Consider the following 17,274-nt stretch of genomic DNA (forward strand, 5'->3'; position numbering starts at 1 on the left):
AGAATCACCTAAAAAAAGTCTACTCTTCAGACTTCAGGCTCATTCATGTAGATGAGTATTAACCAATACATGGTTACTGCAGGTTTCCCTTAAGGTGTCACTTTTTCGATCTTTTTCACCCTCATCTTAATGGTGCCATTAACCGTAGCCTGGATGCGTTGGTAAAACTGCAATAAAAAAAGTAAGTAAAGTGACCTTTTCCCTTTTACAGTGCCTTAATACTTATATATATGAAAAAATGGCACATATATTATATACACAGTATATAAATCTGTATAAATATTTAAATGGTTAAAAAGCATGTGCTGTTCATTAGTCAGTCAAAAATTAGAATCATCTGTAAATTAGCACAGTATAAAAGGAGACAATCCACACAATCTAAAACAAATGTTAAACGATGTGTTGCTGTTATTTAACAAAGAACAGAGTATGATATTGTGAGGTTTTCTATAAAGAGACATGTATGCCAGTGTCACTGCTTCGTAACATTTTTTTTTTTTTAGTTTTTTTTTGTCTTATTAACTTGTTATGAACTTTCATATGTGATAATAGGAATTAACTTTACAACATTTAATGTAATAATAAATTGTTTAAAAATATGCAAAAAAAACCCAATTAATTTGCTTTGGTATAAGAGGAAGAAAACACTTTGTCAGATGCTGTAATAAGATTAACTTCAGAGGCTACACAATACCACCCTATTATGGCTAATTCTCTTATAAAAGCAGGTCCACATCATGTACCATTTCTTCCATATTACCTTTCATATATATTCTATATTTAGCAAATATCGTAATGCATAGTCTTACCTCTTCTATATATATGATGATTTTTTCATCGCTTAGTTCAGTGACAGACTGTATTGTGACCACTGCTTGAGCAGACTCTGTAATGTATAGAGAGATAAAAACATAAGAAAGTTAATTTTAAGAAAAAATACAAAACAATTAATTCATAAATTAAACAATCAATTAATTTATTAAAAAACACAAATCTATAAAATGTTATCTCATATTTATATAAAAACATTCATAATGTTGAGGGTTAGAGTATGAAAAACAATACTTGTTTGTGGACTGGTTGTGGTTGGAGAGGTGGTTGTAATGTTTGTTGTTGGAGAGGTGGTTGTAATGTTTGTTGTTGGAGAGGTGGTTGTAATGTTTGTTGTTGGAGAGGTGGTTGTTATGTCTGGTGTTTTTGGAGCAATGGATGATGTTACTGTTATTGCTGGAGATGTGGATGCGATTGTTGTTGAAGAGGAGGTTGTTATTTCTGTTGTTGGAGAGGTGGTTGTTGTTTCTGCTGTTGTTGGAGCAGTGGTTGTTGTTTCTGCTGTTGTTGGAGCAGTGGTTGTTTCTTTTGTTGTTGTTTGAGAGGTGGTTGTTATTTCTGTTGTTTTTGGAGAGGAGCTTCTTTCTTGTGTTGTTGCTGGAGATGTGGTTGTTATGCCAGTTGTTGTTGGAGTGGTGGTTGATGTTTCTGCTGTTGTTGGAGTGGTGGTTGTTGTTTCTGCTGTTGCTGGAGCAGTGGTAATGTCTGGTGTTGTTGAAGCAATGGACATTGTTTCTGTTATTGCTGGAGATGTGGATGTGATTGTTGTTATTGAGGAGGAGGTTGTTATTTCTGTTGTTGTTTGAGAGCTAGTTGTTTTTGGAGAGATGGATGATGTTTCTGTTGTTGCTGGAAACGTGGATGTGATTGTTGTTGTTGAAGAGGAGGTTGGTATTTCTGTTGTTGTTGGAGAGGTGGTTGTTGTTTCTGCTGTTGTTGGAGTGGTGGTAATGTCTGATGTTGTTGAAGCAATGGATGTTTCTGTTATTGCTGAAGATGTGGTTGTTATGTCAGTTGTTGTTGTAAAGATGGTTGTTGTTTTTGCTGTTGTTGGAGCAGTGGTTGTTGTTTCTGCTGTTGTTGGAGCAACAGTTGTTGTTTCTGCTGTTGTTGGAGCAGTGATTGTTGTTTCTGCTGTTGTTGGAGCAGTGGTTGTTTCTTCTATTGTTGTTTGAGAAGTGGTTGTTATTTCTGTTGTTTTTGCAGAGGAGCTTGTTTCTTGTGTTATTGCTGAAGATGTGGTTGTTATGTCAATTGTTGTTGTTGTAAAGATGGTTGTTGTTTCTGCTGTTGTTGGAGTGGTGGTTGATGTTTCTGCTGTTGTTGGAGTGCTGGTTGTTGTTTCTGCTGTTGTTAGAGAGGTGGTTGTTGTTTCCGCTGTTGTTGGAGTAGTGGTTGATGTTTCTGCTGTTGTTGGAGTGCTGGTTGTTGTTTCTGCTGTTGTTGGAGCAGTAGTTGTTTCTTCTATTGTTGTTTGAGCGGTGGTAATGTCTGGTGCTGTTGAAGCAATGGATGTTGTTTCTGTTATTGCTGAAGATGTGGTTGTTATGTCAGTTGTTGTTGTAAAGATGGTTGTTGTTTCTGCTGTTGTTGGAGCAGTGGTTGTTGTTTCTGCTGTTGTTGGAGCAGTAGTTGTTGTTTCTGCTGTTGTTGGAGCAGTGATTGTTGTTTCTGCTGTTGTTGGAGCAGTGATTGTTGTTTCTGCTGTTGTTGGAGCAGCAGTTGTTGTTTCTGCTGTTGTTGGAGCAGTGATTGTTGTTTCTGCTGTTGTTGGAGCAGTGATTGTTGTTTCTGCTGTTGTTGGAGCAGTGATTGTTGTTTCTGCTGTTGTTGGAGCAGTAGTTGTTGTTTCTGCTGTTGTTGGAGCAGTGATTGTTGTTTCTGCTGTTGTTGGAGCAGTGATTGTTGTTTCTGCTGTTGTTGGAGCAGCAGTTGTTGTTTCTGCTGTTGTTGGAGCAGTGATTGTTGTTTCTGCTGTTGTTGGAGCAGTGATTGTTGTTTCTGCTGTTGTTGGAGCAGTGATTGTTGTTTCTGCTGTTGTTGGAGCAGTAGTTGTTGTTTCTGCTGTTGTTGGAGCAGTGGTTGTTGTTTCTGCTGTTGTTGGAGCAGTGGTTGTTTCTTCTATTGTTGTTTGAGCGGTGGTAATGTCTGGTGCTGTTGAAGCAATGGATGTTGTTTCTGTTATTGCTGAAGATGTGGTTGTTATGTCAGTTGTTGTTGTAAAGATGGTTGTTGTTTCTGCTGTTGTTGGAGCACTGGTTGTTGTTTCTGCTGTTGTTGGAGCAGTGGTTGTTGTTTCTGCTGTTGTTGGAGCAGTGATTGTTGTTTCTGCTGTTGTTGGAGCAGTAGTTGTTGTTTCTGCTGTTGATGGAGCAGTGGTTGTTGTTTCTGCTGTTGTTGGAGCAGTGGTTGTTTCTTCTATTGTTGTTTGAGCGGTGGTAATGTCTGGTGCTGTTGAAGCAATGGATGTTGTTTCTGTTATTGCTGAAGATGTGGTTGTTATGTCAGTTGTTGTTGTAAAGATGGTTGTTGTTTCTGCTGTTGTTGGAGCACTGGTTGTTGTTTCTGCTGTTGTTGGAGCAGTAGTTGTTGTTTCTGCTGTTGTTGGAGCAGTGATTGTTGTTTCTGCTGTTGTTGGAGCAGTGATTGTTGTTTCTGCTGTTGTTGGAGCAGTGATTGTTGTTTCTGCTGTTGTTGGAGCAGTAGTTGTTGTTTCTGCTGTTGTTGGAGCAGTGGTTGTTGTTTCTGCTGTTGTTGGAGTAGTGGTTGATGTTTCTGCTGTTGTTGGAGTGCTGGTTGTTGTTTCTGCTGTTGTTGGAACAGTGGTTGTTTCTTCTATTGTTGTTTGAGTGGTGGTAATGTCTGATGTTGTTGAAGCAATGGATGTTTCTGTTATTGCTGAAGATGTGGTTGTTATGTCAGTTGTTGTTGTAAAGATGGTTGTTGTTTTTGCTGTTGTTGGAGCAGTGGTTGTTGTTTCTGCTGTTGTTGGAGCAACAGTTGTTGTTTCTGCTGTTGTTGGAGCAGTGATTGTTGTTTCTGCTGTTGTTGGAGCAGTGATTGTTGTTTCTGCTGTTGTTGGAGCAGTGATTGTTGTTTCTGCTGTTGTTGGAGCAGTAGTTGTTGTTTCTGCTGTTGTTGGAGCAGTGATTGTTGTTTCTGCTGTTGTTGGAGCAGTGATTGTTGTTTCTGCTGTTGTTGGAGCAGTGATTGTTGTTTCTGCTGTTGTTGGAGCAGTGATTGTTGTTTCTGCTGTTGTTGGAGCAGTGATTGTTGTTTCTGCTGTTGTTGGAGCAGTAGTTGTTGTTTCTGCTGTTGTTGGAGCAGTGATTGTTGTTTCTGCTGTTGTTGGAGCAGTGATTGTTGTTTCTGCTGTTGTTGGAGCAGCAGTTGTTGTTTCTGCTGTTGTTGGAGCAGTGATTGTTGTTTCTGCTGTTGTTGGAGCAGTGATTGTTGTTTCTGCTGTTGTTGGAGCAGTGATTGTTGTTTCTGCTGTTGTTGGAGCAGTGATTGATGTTTCTGCTGTTGTTGGAGCAGTAGTTGTTGTTTCTGCTGTTGTTGGAGCAGTGGTTGTTTCTTCTTTTGTTGTTTGAGCGGTGGTAATGTCTGATGTTGTTGAAGCAATGAATGTTGTTTCTGTTATTGCTGAAGATGTGGTTGTTATGTCAGTTCTTATTGTAAAGATGGTTGTTGTTTCTGCTGTTGTTGGAGCAGTGGTTGTTGTTTCTGCTGTTGTTGGAGCAGTGGTTGTTTCTTTTATTGTTGTTTGAGCGGTGGTAATGTCTGGTGTTGTTGAAGCAATGGATGTTGTTTCTGCTGTTGTTGGAGCAGTGATTGTTGTTTCCGCTGTTGTTGAAGTGGTGGTTGTTTCTGCTGTTGTTTGAGTGGTGGTTGTTTCTGCTGTTCCTGGAGCGGTGGTTGTTTCTTTTGTTGTATGAGAGGTGGTTGTTATTTCTGTTGTTTTTGCAGAGGAGCTTGTTTCTTGTGTTATTGCTGAAGATGTGGTTGTTATGTGAGTTGTTGTAAAGATGGTTGTTGTTTCTGCTGTTGTTGGAGCAGTGGTTGATGTTTCTGCTGTTGTTGGAGCAGTACTTGTTGTTTCTGCTGTTGTTGGAGCAGTGGTTGTTTCTTCTATTGTTGTTTGAGCAGTGGTAATGTCTGGTGCTGTTGAAGCAATGGATGTTGTTTCTGTTATTGCTGAAGATGTGGTTGTTATGTCAGTTGTTGTTGTAAAGATGGTTGTTGTTTCTGCTGTTGTTGGAGCAGTGGTTGTTGTTTCTGTTGTTGTTGGAGCAGTGGTTGTTGTTTCTGCTGTTGTTGGAGCAGTAGTTGTTGTTTCTGCTGTTGTTGGAGCAGTAGTTGTTGTTTCTGCTGTTGTTGGAGCAGCAGTTGTTGTTTCTGCTGTTGTTGGAGCAGTAGTTGTTGTTTCTGCTGTTGTTGGAGCAGTAGTTGTTGTTTTTGCTGTTGTTGGAGCAGTAGTTGTTTCTTCTATTGTTGTTTGAGCGGTGGTAATGTCTGGTGCTGTTGAAGCAATGGATGTTGTTTCTGTTATTGCTGAAGATGTGGTTGTTATGTCAGTTGTTGTTGTAAAGATGGTTGTTGTTTCTGCTGTTGTTGGAGCACTGGTTGTTGTTTCTGCTGTTGTTGGAGCAGTGGTTGTTGTTTCTGCTGTTGTTGGAGCAGTGATTGTTGTTTCTGCTGTTGTTGGAGCAGTGATTGTTGTTTCTGCTGTTGTTGGAGCAGTGATTGTTGTTTCTGCTGTTGTTGGAGCAGTAGTTGTTGTTTCTGCTGTTGATGGAGCAGTGGTTGTTGTTTCTGCTGTTGTTGGAGCAGTGGTTGTTTCTTCTATTGTTGTTTGAGCGGTGGTAATGTCTGGTGCTGTTGAAGCAATGGATGTTGTTTCTGTTATTGCTGAAGATGTGGTTGTTATGTCAGTTGTTGTTGTAAAGATGGTTGTTGTTTCTGCTGTTGTTGGAGCACTGGTTGTTGTTTCTGCTGTTGTTGGAGCAGTGGTTGTTGTTTCTGCTGTTGTTGGAGCAGTGATTGTTGTTTCTGCTGTTGTTGGAGCAGTGATTGTTGTTTCTGCTGTTGTTGGAGCAGTGATTGTTGTTTCTGCTGTTGTTGGAGCAGTAGTTGTTGTTTCTGCTGTTGTTGGAGCAGTGGTTGTTTCTTCTATTGTTGTTTGAGCGGTGGTAATGTCTGGTGCTGTTGAAGCAATGGATGTTGTTTCTGTTATTGCTGAAGATGTGGTTGTTATGTCAGTTGTTGTTGTAAAGATGGTTGTTGTTTCTGCTGTTGTTGGAGCAGTGGTTGTTGTTTCTGTTGTTGTTGGAGCAGTGGTTGTTGTTTCTGCTGTTGTTGGAGCAGTAGTTGTTGTTTCTGCTGTTGTTGGAGCAGTAGTTGTTGTTTCTGCTGTTGTTGGAGCAGCAGTTGTTGTTTCTGCTGTTGTTGGAGCAGTAGTTGTTGTTTCTGCTGTTGTTGGAGCAGTAGTTGTTGTTTTTGCTGTTGTTGGAGCAGTAGTTGTTTCTTCTATTGTTGTTTGAGCGGTGGTAATGTCTGGTGCTGTTGAAGCAATGGATGTTGTTTCTGTTATTGCTGAAGATGTGGTTGTTATGTCAGTTGTTGTTGTAAAGATGGTTGTTGTTTCTGCTGTTGTTGGAGCACTGGTTGTTGTTTCTGCTGTTGTTGGAGCAGTGGTTGTTGTTTCTGCTGTTGTTGGAGCAGTGATTGTTGTTTCTGCTGTTGTTGGAGCAGTGATTGTTGTTTCTGCTGTTGTTGGAGCAGTGATTGTTGTTTCTGCTGTTGTTGGAGCAGTAGTTGTTGTTTCTGCTGTTGATGGAGCAGTGGTTGTTGTTTCTGCTGTTGTTGGAGCAGTGGTTGTTTCTTCTATTGTTGTTTGAGCGGTGGTAATGTCTGGTGCTGTTGAAGCAATGGATGTTGTTTCTGTTATTGCTGAAGATGTGGTTGTTATGTCAGTTGTTGTTGTAAAGATGGTTGTTGTTTCTGCTGTTGTTGGAGCACTGGTTGTTGTTTCTGCTGTTGTTGGAGCAGTGGTTGTTGTTTCTGCTGTTGTTGGAGCAGTGATTGTTGTTTCTGCTGTTGTTGGAGCAGTGATTGTTGTTTCTGCTGTTGTTGGAGCAGTGATTGTTGTTTCTGCTGTTGTTGGAGCAGTAGTTGTTGTTTCTGCTGTTGTTGGAGCAGTGGTTGTTTCTTCTATTGTTGTTTGAGCGGTGGTAATGTCTGGTGCTGTTGAAGCAATGGATGTTGTTTCTGTTATTGCTGAAGATGTGGTTGTTATGTCAGTTGTTGTTGTAAAGATGGTTGTTGTTTCTGCTGTTGTTGGAGCACTGGTTGTTGTTTCTGCTGTTGTTGGAGCAGTGGTTGTTGTTTCTGCTGTTGTTGGAGCAGTGATTGTTGTTTCTGCTATTGTTGGAGCAGTGATTGTTGTTTCTGCTGTTGTTGGAGCAGTGATTGTTGTTTCTGCTGTTGTTGGAGCAGTGATTGTTGTTTCTGCTATTGTTGGAGCAGTGATTGTTGTTTCTGCTATTGTTGGAGCAGTGATTGTTGTTTCTGCTGTTGTTGGAGCAGTGATTGTTGTTTCTGCTGTTGTTGGAGCAGTGGTTGTTGTTTCTGCTGTTGTTGGAGCAGTAGTTGTTGTTTCTGCTGTTGTTGGAGCAGCAGTTGTTGTTTCTGCTGTTGTTGGAGCAGTAGTTGTTTCTGCTGTTGTTGGAGCAGTGGTTGTTGTTTCTGCTGTTGTTGGAGCAGTGGTTGTTGTTTCTGCTGTTGTTGGAGCAGTGATTGTTGTTTCTGCTGTTGTTGGAGCAGTGATTGTTGTTTCTGCTGTTGTTGGAGCAGTGATTGTTGTTTCTGCTGTTGTTGGAGCAGTGATTGTTGTTTCTGCTGTTGTTGGAGTGGTGGTTATTTCTGCTGTTGTTGGAGTGGTGGTTGTTTCTGCTGTTGCTGAAGATGTGGTTGTTATGTCAGTTGTTGTTGTAAAGATGGTTGTTGTTTCTGCTGTTCTTGGAGCAGTGGTTGTTGTTTCTGCTGTTGTTGGAGCAGTGACTGTTGTTTCTGCTGTTGTTGGAGCAGTAGTTGTTGTTTCTGCTGTTGTTGGAGCAGTGATTGTTGTTTCTGCTGTTGTTGGAGCAGAGATTGTTGTTTCTGCTGTTGTTGGAGCAGTGATTGTTGTTTCTGCTATTGTTGGAGCAGTGGTTGTTGTTTCTGCTGTTGTTGGAGCAGTGGTTGTTGTTTCTGCTGTTGTTGGAGCAGTAGTTGTTGTTTCTGCTGTTGTTGGAGCAGCAGTTGTTGTTTCTGCTGTTGTTGGAGCAGTGATTGTTGTTTCTGCTGTTGTTGGAGCAGTGGTTGTTGTTTCTGCTGTTGTTGGAGCAGTAGTTGTTGTTTCTGCTGTTGTTGGAGCAGTGATTTTTGTTTCTGCTATTGTTGGAGCAGTAGTTGTTGTTTCTGCTGTTGTTGGAGCAGTGGTTGTTGTTTCTGCTGTTGTTGGAGCAGTGATTGTTGTTTCTGCTGTTGTTGGAGTGGTGGTTATTTCTGCTGTTGTTGGAGTGGTGGTTGTTTCTGCTGTTGCTGAAGATGTGGTTGTTATGTCAGTTGTTGTTGTAAAGATGGTTGTTGTTTCTGCTGTTCTTGGAGCAGTGGTTGTTGTTTCTGCTGTTGTTGGAGCAGTGACTGTTGTTTCTGCTGTTGTTGGAGCAGTAGTTGTTGTTTCTGCTGTTGTTGGAGCAGTGATTGTTGTTTCTGCTGTTGTTGGAGCAGAGATTGTTGTTTCTGCTGTTGTTGGAGCAGTGATTGTTGTTTCTGCTATTGTTGGAGCAGTGATTGTTGTTTCTGCTGTTGTTGGAGCAGTGATTGTTGTTTCTGCTGTTGTTGGAGCAGTGATTGTTGTTTCTGCTGTTGTTGGAGCAGTGGTTGTTGTTTCTGCTGTTGTTGGAGCAGTGATTGTTGTTTCTGCTGTTGTTGGAGCAGTGGTTGTTGTTTCTGCTGTTGTTGGAGCAGTGGTTGTTGTTTCTGCTGTTGTTGGAGCAGTGGTTGTTGTTTCTGCTGTTGTTGGAGCAGTGATTGTTGTTTCTGCTGTTGTTGGAGCAGTATTTGTTGTTTCTGCTGTTGTTGGAGCAGCAGTTGTTGTTTCTGCTGTTGTTGGAGCAGTGCTTGATGTTTCTGCTGTTGTTGGAGCAGTGGTTGTTGTTTCTGCTGTTGTTGGAGCAGTGGTTGTTGTTTCTGCTGTTGTTGGAGCAGTAGTTGTTGTTTCTGCTGTTGTTCGAGCAGTGGTTGTTGTTTCTGCTGTTGTTGGAGCAGTGATTGTTGTTTCTGCTGTTGTTGGAGTGGTGGTTGTTTCTGCTGTTGTTGGAGTGGTGGTTGTTTCTGCTGTTGCTGAAGATGTGGTTGTTATGTCAGTTGTTGTTGTAAAGATGGTTGTTATGTCAGTTGTTGTTGTAAAGATGGTTGTTGTTTCTGCTGTTGTTGGAGCAGTGGTTGTTGTTTCTGCTGTTGTTGGAGCAGTGATTGTTGTTTCTGCTGTTGTTGGAGCAGTGATTGTTGTTTCTGCTGTTGTTGGAGCAGTGATTGTTGTTTCTGCTGTTGTTGGAGCAGTGATTGTTGTTTCTGCTGTTGTTGGAGCAGTGATTGATGTTTCTGCTGTTGTTGGAGCAGTGGTTGTTGTTTCTGCTGTTGTTGGAGCAGTGGTTGTTGTTTCTGCTGTTGTTGGAGCAGTGATTGTTGTTTCTGCTGTTGTTGGAGCAGCAGTTGTTGTTTCTGCTGTTGTTGGAGCAGTGCTTGATGTTTCTGCTGTTGTTGGAGCAGTGGTTGTTGTTTCTGCTGTTGTTGGAGCACTGATTGTTGTTTCTGCTGTTGTTGGAGGAGCAGTTGTTGTTTCTGCTGTTGTTGGAGCAGTGCTTGATGTTTCTGCTGTTGTTGGAGCAGTGGTTGTTGTTTCTGCTGTTGTTGGAGCAGTGGTTGTTGTTTCTGCTGTTGTTGGAGCAGTAGTTGTTGTTTCTGCTGTTGTTGGAGCAGTGGTTGTTGTTTCTGCTGTTGTTGGAGCAGTGATTGTTGTTTCTGCTGTTGTTGGAGCAGTGGTTGTTGTTTCTGCTGTTGTTGGAGCAGTGATTGTTGTTTCTGCTGTTGTTGGAGCAGCAGTTGTTGTTTCTGCTGTTGTTGGAGCAGTGCTTGATGTTTCTGCTGTTGTTGGAGCAGTGGTTGTTGTTTCTGCTGTTGTTGGAGCAGTGCTTGATGTTTCTGCTGTTGTTGGAGCAGTGGTTGTTGTTTCTGCTGTTGTTGGAGCAGTAGTTGTTGTATCTGCTGTTGTTGGAGCATTGGTTGTTGTTTCTGCTGTTGTTGGAGCAGTGATTGTTGTTTCTGCTGTTGTTGGAGCAGTAGTTGTTGTTTCTGCTGTTGTTGGAGCAGCAGTTGTTGTTTCTGCTGTTGCTGAAGATGTGATTATGTCAGTTGTTGTTGTAAAGATGGTTGTTGTTTCTGCTGTTGTTGGAGCAGTGGTTGTTGTTTCTGCTGTTGTTGGAGCAGTGACTGTTGTTTCTGCTGTTGTTGGAGCAGTAGTTGTTGTTTCTGCTGTTATAATATATATATAATATAATATATATAACATAATAATTACACATATATGAAAACAATCAAATGGACGGTGACTTTGAGCAAGGGCATGCAGGCGGTTTCTGGGAAGGTGAGGCTGGTGTGGCCATAGACATAATTAATAATAATAATAATAATAATAACAATTTTATAAATAATTTCATTCCTGGTTACTAAAATTATTATTCTTTTATTAATTTATTTTTTCATTATTATGGTTGTTGTTGCTTTAGCTATTAAATTATTAAATACAGTAAGTATAAATTTATTTATTGGAATTACTAATTGTTACATATTGGGTAAGTGATGGTCTGGGGAGGAATACACTTGGAGGGTTGCACAGACCTTTACGGGCTAGCTGACGGTACCCTTATGGCTGTTAGGTACCGGCAACTCCTCAGAGCTATCACCTGACCTTATCTTTAGTATGCTTTTAATTTTATTGACTAATTTTTCTGCATGACATTGAATCCCATTTTTTCAATTGATAATTGCGGATTCGATTGACCATTGTTGCATCATTTTGCTCTCAATGAATTTCACAATGTATAGCAGTGAAGATTTTCAACTTGGATTTTTCCTGTCTCATGTTTTACCGAGCAGCTTGGCTTGTTAATGTTTGCATTAACTCATTTTAATAAAGAAAACAAAAGAATTTCAGCTTCAGCACAGCATTATTTTTTTTTTTTTTTATGCTGTGATATGTTTCAGTAGTGGTGAATGAAGAAGGCACTTGAAACATGCTTTTTACATGAAACCTTTAGTCATTCCTTCACCAGCATTTGTTTCTCCTTTCTTTAAGCTAACTTTTCTGTCTGGAAGATGTTGAACCATGCAAATGTAAAGCTTAATCTCTTATAGTTAAATAATTGTCACGTCCGGGACCCCCACCCTGTGCGGGGTTCGAACCCGGACTGCCATAGTGTTGCGTGCACGTACCTGCACGCCGTGGAGATAGAGACCCATACACAGGATTCAGCGAAGCACTGCTTTTATTACATAAAGACAAGACATAGAGCAACTAACTTAACACTAGACATTGCATGGTGTAAAACTAAACAAAAGACAAAACCTGAACATGGAGAAACAAAACCTAAACATGGCAAAACAAAACCTGAACATAACTAAACCTGACATAACACCACGGCACAGTTAACAATCACAGACAAAGACATGAACACAAGGATCCCTATTTATAGGGAGAGACATTAGGGCTAATGGGATACAGGTGACACACCAGGAATGAGAACAATGGGAAGGGCATAACACCAAAGACACACAGAAAAGCAGGCTTCCAAGGTTCACCTGCCAGCGCCCTCTCTGGGCCTGGCAGGGAACTGTCCAGCTGTTCCTGACAGTAATGCTGAGTCTGGAGACACCTAGCATACCAAGTTCCTGTGAATGAGCTTGTACTATAAATGCAATAACATACTAAAATCAGCACATTGATATAAACCTGTAATTTTCAGATGCACTATTGTCAGAACGTTAGTTAATTAAGGTTTCTGACCAGTCGGAATCCAGAAACACCCTATTGGTCTATATGTTTTTAAAGTGCTGATATTGATTTAAGTTACTAATAAGAGCACCTTTATCACATTATGAATACTGTGACAGAATTATTTTGATTAGCTGCTTCCTGGTTTGTGTTTCCCAGAATCACTGAACCAGTTCTGATTATTATACACATAAGTTCCTGCCAGAGGCCATGGTAGAATAAAGACAATGCTGCTCAGACAGTAAACAAAAAGAGGTTTTACAAAAGAAGCAGTCACACAATAAAAACTCATCTAGTATTTCAACATTCTAAGAATACTTTCTCACTGTGAGCATAATAAGCAAATGGCATACCTTTTTATTTGTTCTTATTGCTCAAATTCTTTTATCATTGTGTGACATGAAAACGTTTTCTGTTTTGATTGTTAAATAAAATAAAATCCAAAAACATGTCATTTATTAAAATTAGATTATCACTTTGCCTTTAATGCAGCCCCTAGTTTGGAAAAGCAGAAACTTGGGTTGAACCTGAAATATATTGCAAACAAACAAATAACAAATCCAAATTCTTATTCATGGTTAATTAACTTAACACACATACTGTATATGACATTTTTGCAGTGTAATGATATTCAGAAATGTTTAACAGATTCATCATTACATTTTTATATTTAACTACTGTAGATGGCAGGAGAACATAGCCCTAATTTTGTTTAAATTAATTACATTTAAAAAGCAATGGTTAAAATGAATCAGTGCAACAGTCAGAAATCAATTATCAGAAAAAGGACAAACAACTTGCATGTAAAGATATTCATATTTTAAAATGATTGGTAAATTGGCTAGCAGGATGATTTGTCATAACTGTTAGTCCTTCTCTACATCATCATCCTCATCATTCTCATCATCATCATCCTCATCATCACCATCATCGTTGAAATCAAAGTTGGCCACACATCTATGCGGAGATACTAACTCGTATTGTATTGATCAAAGTAGATACAATACTGCTAGATACACGCTCAGAACAGTGATATAGAGCTGATGTCCAATTAAAATATTGAAGGTAAAAACAAGTCCAGATCTGGTTTTACATTATAAAATGTTATTTTTTCCCATTTAACTTGTATTAGTCATGTTTCATTGGAACTGTCATAGCAATGCTATTTATATGATGAGGCTGTTTGACAGTAGAATCTACCAATAATTAACCCTACTTTTTTCCTGTTCTGGATACCTAATCAATAAAAATGCCTCTATTTAAAAGAACTTTGGTGTTTTACATTATTTCTTTCAGCACAGATAGCTCTGCCCATCAAGATATGCCACAAGGGACAATTTAAATCGCAAAAGACCTGTAAGTTGAAATAACTTGGATTTTAACGCATAATTATCATGGCACCAGAGCTTTTAAGAATAATATATATATATGTATATATATATATATATATATATATATATATATATATATATATATATTATAAAACTTCATGCTTACGAAAACGTCTTCCAAATATTAGATAATGACAAAAATACATATTCAGAGATCCGTATTTTAAAACAGACTTGTTTAGGTGGTTTCTGCCTCAGAATTACACATTGTAATCAGTGTTAACATACACATGAAGTTGTTGTGGAGATCAATTACAGTTATTTGGTGTCATCCTTTTCTATATTAGCATTAGACAAATCGAAGGAATTTAGAAGCAAGGCACACAATATAAATACATTTCAATTTGTATATTGCTTTTAAATATGAACTCTGCTAACGTAATTATTTTTCATTTTGTCCATAGTTTTAATTTTTACCTTGTCTGCATTTTTATGGACAGTGTGTCTAGAAAGATTTTACCTTTTATAAAATGCATGTATATTTAGACATGTCTGTATATTGGTTTATATTCTATAGAAAATAATTATATAAACCAACATGATGTGCATTTTCATAGGCATAATGACACTCCGGAAAATGCTCTCAAAGACATTAAATCTACATTAATGTTCTCTATTGATGATAGATAACTTCTTACCTGTTGTTTGGCCTTTAATCATTATAACACATCCTGCAAGAAGCGTGAGTAGCATCTTGGCATACAGTGATGTAAAAGCAGCTCTCGGCATGGCAATCCTTAAACAGCTTAAAATTGCGAGAAGTTTATCATAAGCTGCTCTAAAGCTGAATAAACTTTTAGACATTAAGGGATGGTTAACAGTTGCTTGGTTGCTGTGAAGCTCTGACCTTAAACTCCACCCTCATCTCCTCAGGGGAAATACCAGCATGTGTTTTAGCTAACTTAGATTACACACTTCCTTACTTAGTGTGAACTGCTGCATTTCCATGGAAGTAACAAAGTAACTTCAATATGTACTTCTTGTATTAGTCAATACAAAAAATATACATAAAATATATTTGGTATTTAAAATACATCAGTTCCTCTAATTGACATACTGTATTTATGAATGTCATGCAGTGACACTTCTTGCAACGGTGTAATAATAAAAACATGAGATCCTTTGATTTTTACATTTTAATCTCAACAAGTGAAATGTTACATCATTTGACAGCTGCTATACACTTTAATTTTAGTGTGAGGTTTGAGGCACACAACTTTTGCAGTCATAACTCCTTACACTTTGATTTGCATATAAAGTTGATTAATGAATGCCACAGCGAGGGTGTGGTCGTGTGTCAGCTGGATGAACTGGCAAGTAATGCATGATGATTCACACCTGTGTCTTTTTACCGGCAAGCAACTTATTTGTTTCTTTGTGTATTCAGTAACTGTTGGAACCAGGGAGAGAGAGTGTGAGAGTCGGGGTGTAGTACCTAAATGAAATTGATTTAATTAAAATTGTTATATTTGCAGATTTTATTGTTTGACTGAATATGCTCTCTCAGATTTTGTGGTTCTTTGCATTGGCTTATTGTCCTCTTGGGATGCAAATTGTAATCGTAGGCACAGATTTCTGGCTGACTGGAACAGGTTTTTCAGACATGCTTTTATGTCAGCTGTGTATGCTATGTAAAAGTTGCTTCCTTCTGGCCACTCTACTATAGAGGCTGGTTCTTTATAAAGCTGATGATATTGTCCAGGCCAGCATGGATTATCCTATTTCACACAGTAACTTCTTAAGTGTTGTATATGGTCTCCTAGACACTTCTAAAATACTGAAAGTTAAAGTTTTGTACTGAAGTTAACATGAAATATCTTACTCATTTCAAATAATAATCTGTCTCAGTAACTCCAAACAATTTCATAAAATAGCAGAATATATCTGTACATAAAATAAATATACAAATCACTCAAATCACTTTAAGTGTGACTCTTAAGCCACACCTTAAGTTTGAGTCTGATGCTGGTGTGGAGTTACACCACAATACAAGCAGATAAAGTAGTAATTTGGCTTCCAGATTTGCACTGACTTTTTTTTTTTTTTAACTATTTGACATCCTAAAACTTGATTATTTTCCAATACATATACAAGTGTTTTATTATGTTTATATTACCAAAGTTTCAATATTTTATTTATTACAGAATGACAGCTCATACTTTTTTAATCTATTCATAGTAACACTGAACATTGTGGAACATCAGTTAATTCTTGTTCTTATTTACACTTGTTCCTTCACCAGCCTCTTTTTCCTGAACAATAATAATAATAATAATTATAATAATAATAATAATAATAATAATAATAATAATAATAGTGGTTAGCACATTCGCCTCACACCTCCAGTGTTCTGGGTTTGAGTCTAGCTCATTGTTTGCATGTTCTCCCTGTGCTTGGTGGGTTTCCTCTGGGTGCTCCGGTTTCCTCCCATAGTCCAAAGACATGCTTCTAGGCTGATTGGAGTCTCTAAATTGCCTGTAATGAGTGTGTGTGTGTGCCCTGCGATGGGTTGGCACTCCATCCAGGGTGTATCCTGCCTTGATGCCCAATGATGCCTGAGATAGGCACAGGCTCCCCGTGACCCGAGTATAGATCGGATAAGCGGTACAGAAAATGAAATGAAAAAAATTATTATTATTACTGATATTGTGATATTAGTTGATGAGGTCACTGAATTCTTGTTACACATTTTATTTGTAGTTAATTGCTGATTTATTCATTTGAAAATATATTTTATAAAATGCAATGGAGAGTAATGTCTTTGTTTTTTTTTTATCTCAGAGGTGGAGTTAAAACTTTAATGGAATTAGAATCAAGTTAAATTCCAAATTTTGAGCTGTTTAAAGAAAATTACTGACAAGGAGTTGTTTAGTCACTGCCTCAGGTGTCATGCCATGAAAGCTGTCCGGACAGAAAGCCGTCCTGTTTACAAATGTGACAAATGAGCAAACAAAATGAACTGTGATTGGTTGCTTTACATGTCAGTCAGGTGCCCTCTTGTAAATAAAAGCTGCTTTGGAGTCCTAACCTTCCAAATTTAGTCTGAAGATCATCGGCTACGCAGATTACGATTAGTTAGAGCCTAAGAATTTTAAGAAGATTATTAGAGCCAAAAAAAAAATAAAAAATTCAAGTCTAACTGGTGAGCCGTGTCAAATGATCTGATTCATTAACTCTGACTCAGTGACTCATGTTTATTTAAGTTGTGACACTGCCATCTTCTGGTACATATGAATTCAAACATGGTTGGTCAGAAAAAATGTTGTTGCAATGTTCATAAAAAATAAGTATAGTAGTGCCCCGTTTTACATCGTTTGGACTTACGTCGATTTACAGCACAACCTTACGCCAGTCCCTCCTTTGCATAGTAACAATGAAAAATGGCTAATAAAACCAAACTAAACAAAATTCTTTTTAAAACATAAGAAAATACATTTAATCAACATAAAAATAGTACTGATACCACCATAGGGAACATATATATCACTTTATAGGGGCATATGTAAGGCTTTCATAAAAGGTACAAGAAACCAGTTTAGGCATCATGTAGAGTGCGTGTTTCACTATCAGATGTATCACTGGATTGTTGTGTGAACAACACAAACATTTTGTTTAACGTATGAAAATATTAATTTATGTCTCTGTGATGGTACTATATATTCCTAATTCTATGCCACACGCTCACAAACTAACACATGATAAGGAGTCAAGAATAGTGACACATTTAATTCATTTCTCGCCACAAGAAGCTGTCTAAAAACCATACAACAAACATTTTGTGGAATTTTGTTGTGTTTGTGCTTCCTACAAGGGTATCAGAGCTTTCTCTGTTTGTTTGTTTTTTTATTATTATTTGATGACTGAGAAAGAATTAGCATACACTTAAGATCGTGTTCACCATGTTCAACTTGATATCTATATAATTTTATATTTCAGTGATTAATTTGTCTTTCT

At 38.4% G+C, this 17,274-nt stretch overlaps 1 protein-coding gene across 1 annotated transcript; it reads right to left on the bottom strand.

Annotated features, from left to right (window-relative positions):
- Nucleotides 1–89: 89 nt before the first annotated feature.
- Nucleotides 90–14,132, bottom strand: LOC131360675 (mucin-2-like). Its single transcript, XM_058401316.1, has 4 exons — nucleotides 13,959–14,132; nucleotides 4,078–12,456; nucleotides 810–886; nucleotides 90–167 (listed from the first exon to the last, which is right to left on the bottom strand). The coding sequence occupies exons 2-4, from the start codon at nucleotides 10,445–10,447 to the stop codon at nucleotides 90–92; spliced, it is 6,525 nt and encodes a 2,174-aa protein (XP_058257299.1). The 5' UTR covers nucleotides 10,448–12,456; nucleotides 13,959–14,132.
- Between the last annotated feature and the right edge of the window lie 3,142 nt (nucleotides 14,133–17,274).

The sequence above is a fragment of the Hemibagrus wyckioides genome, linkage group LG10, assembly GCF_019097595.1.
Source record: "Hemibagrus wyckioides isolate EC202008001 linkage group LG10, SWU_Hwy_1.0, whole genome shotgun sequence".
NCBI lineage: Eukaryota > Metazoa > Chordata > Actinopteri > Siluriformes > Bagridae > Hemibagrus > Hemibagrus wyckioides.

What these genes read in the sequence shown, in the direction of transcription:
- LOC131360675 (XM_058401316.1), bottom strand. Translation starts at nt 10,447, where the DNA reads ATGTTATATATATTATATTATATATATATTATAACAGCAGAAACAACA. An exon ending in TGCTCCAACAACAGCAGAAA is followed by an intron (nt 887 to 4,077) that starts CAACAATCACTG and finishes TATACATTACAG; the next exon opens with AGTCTGCTCAAGCAGTGGTC. An exon ending in TCATCATATATATAGAAGAG is followed by an intron (nt 168 to 809) that starts GTAAGACTATGC and finishes TTTTTATTGCAG; the next exon opens with TTTTACCAACGCATCCAGGC.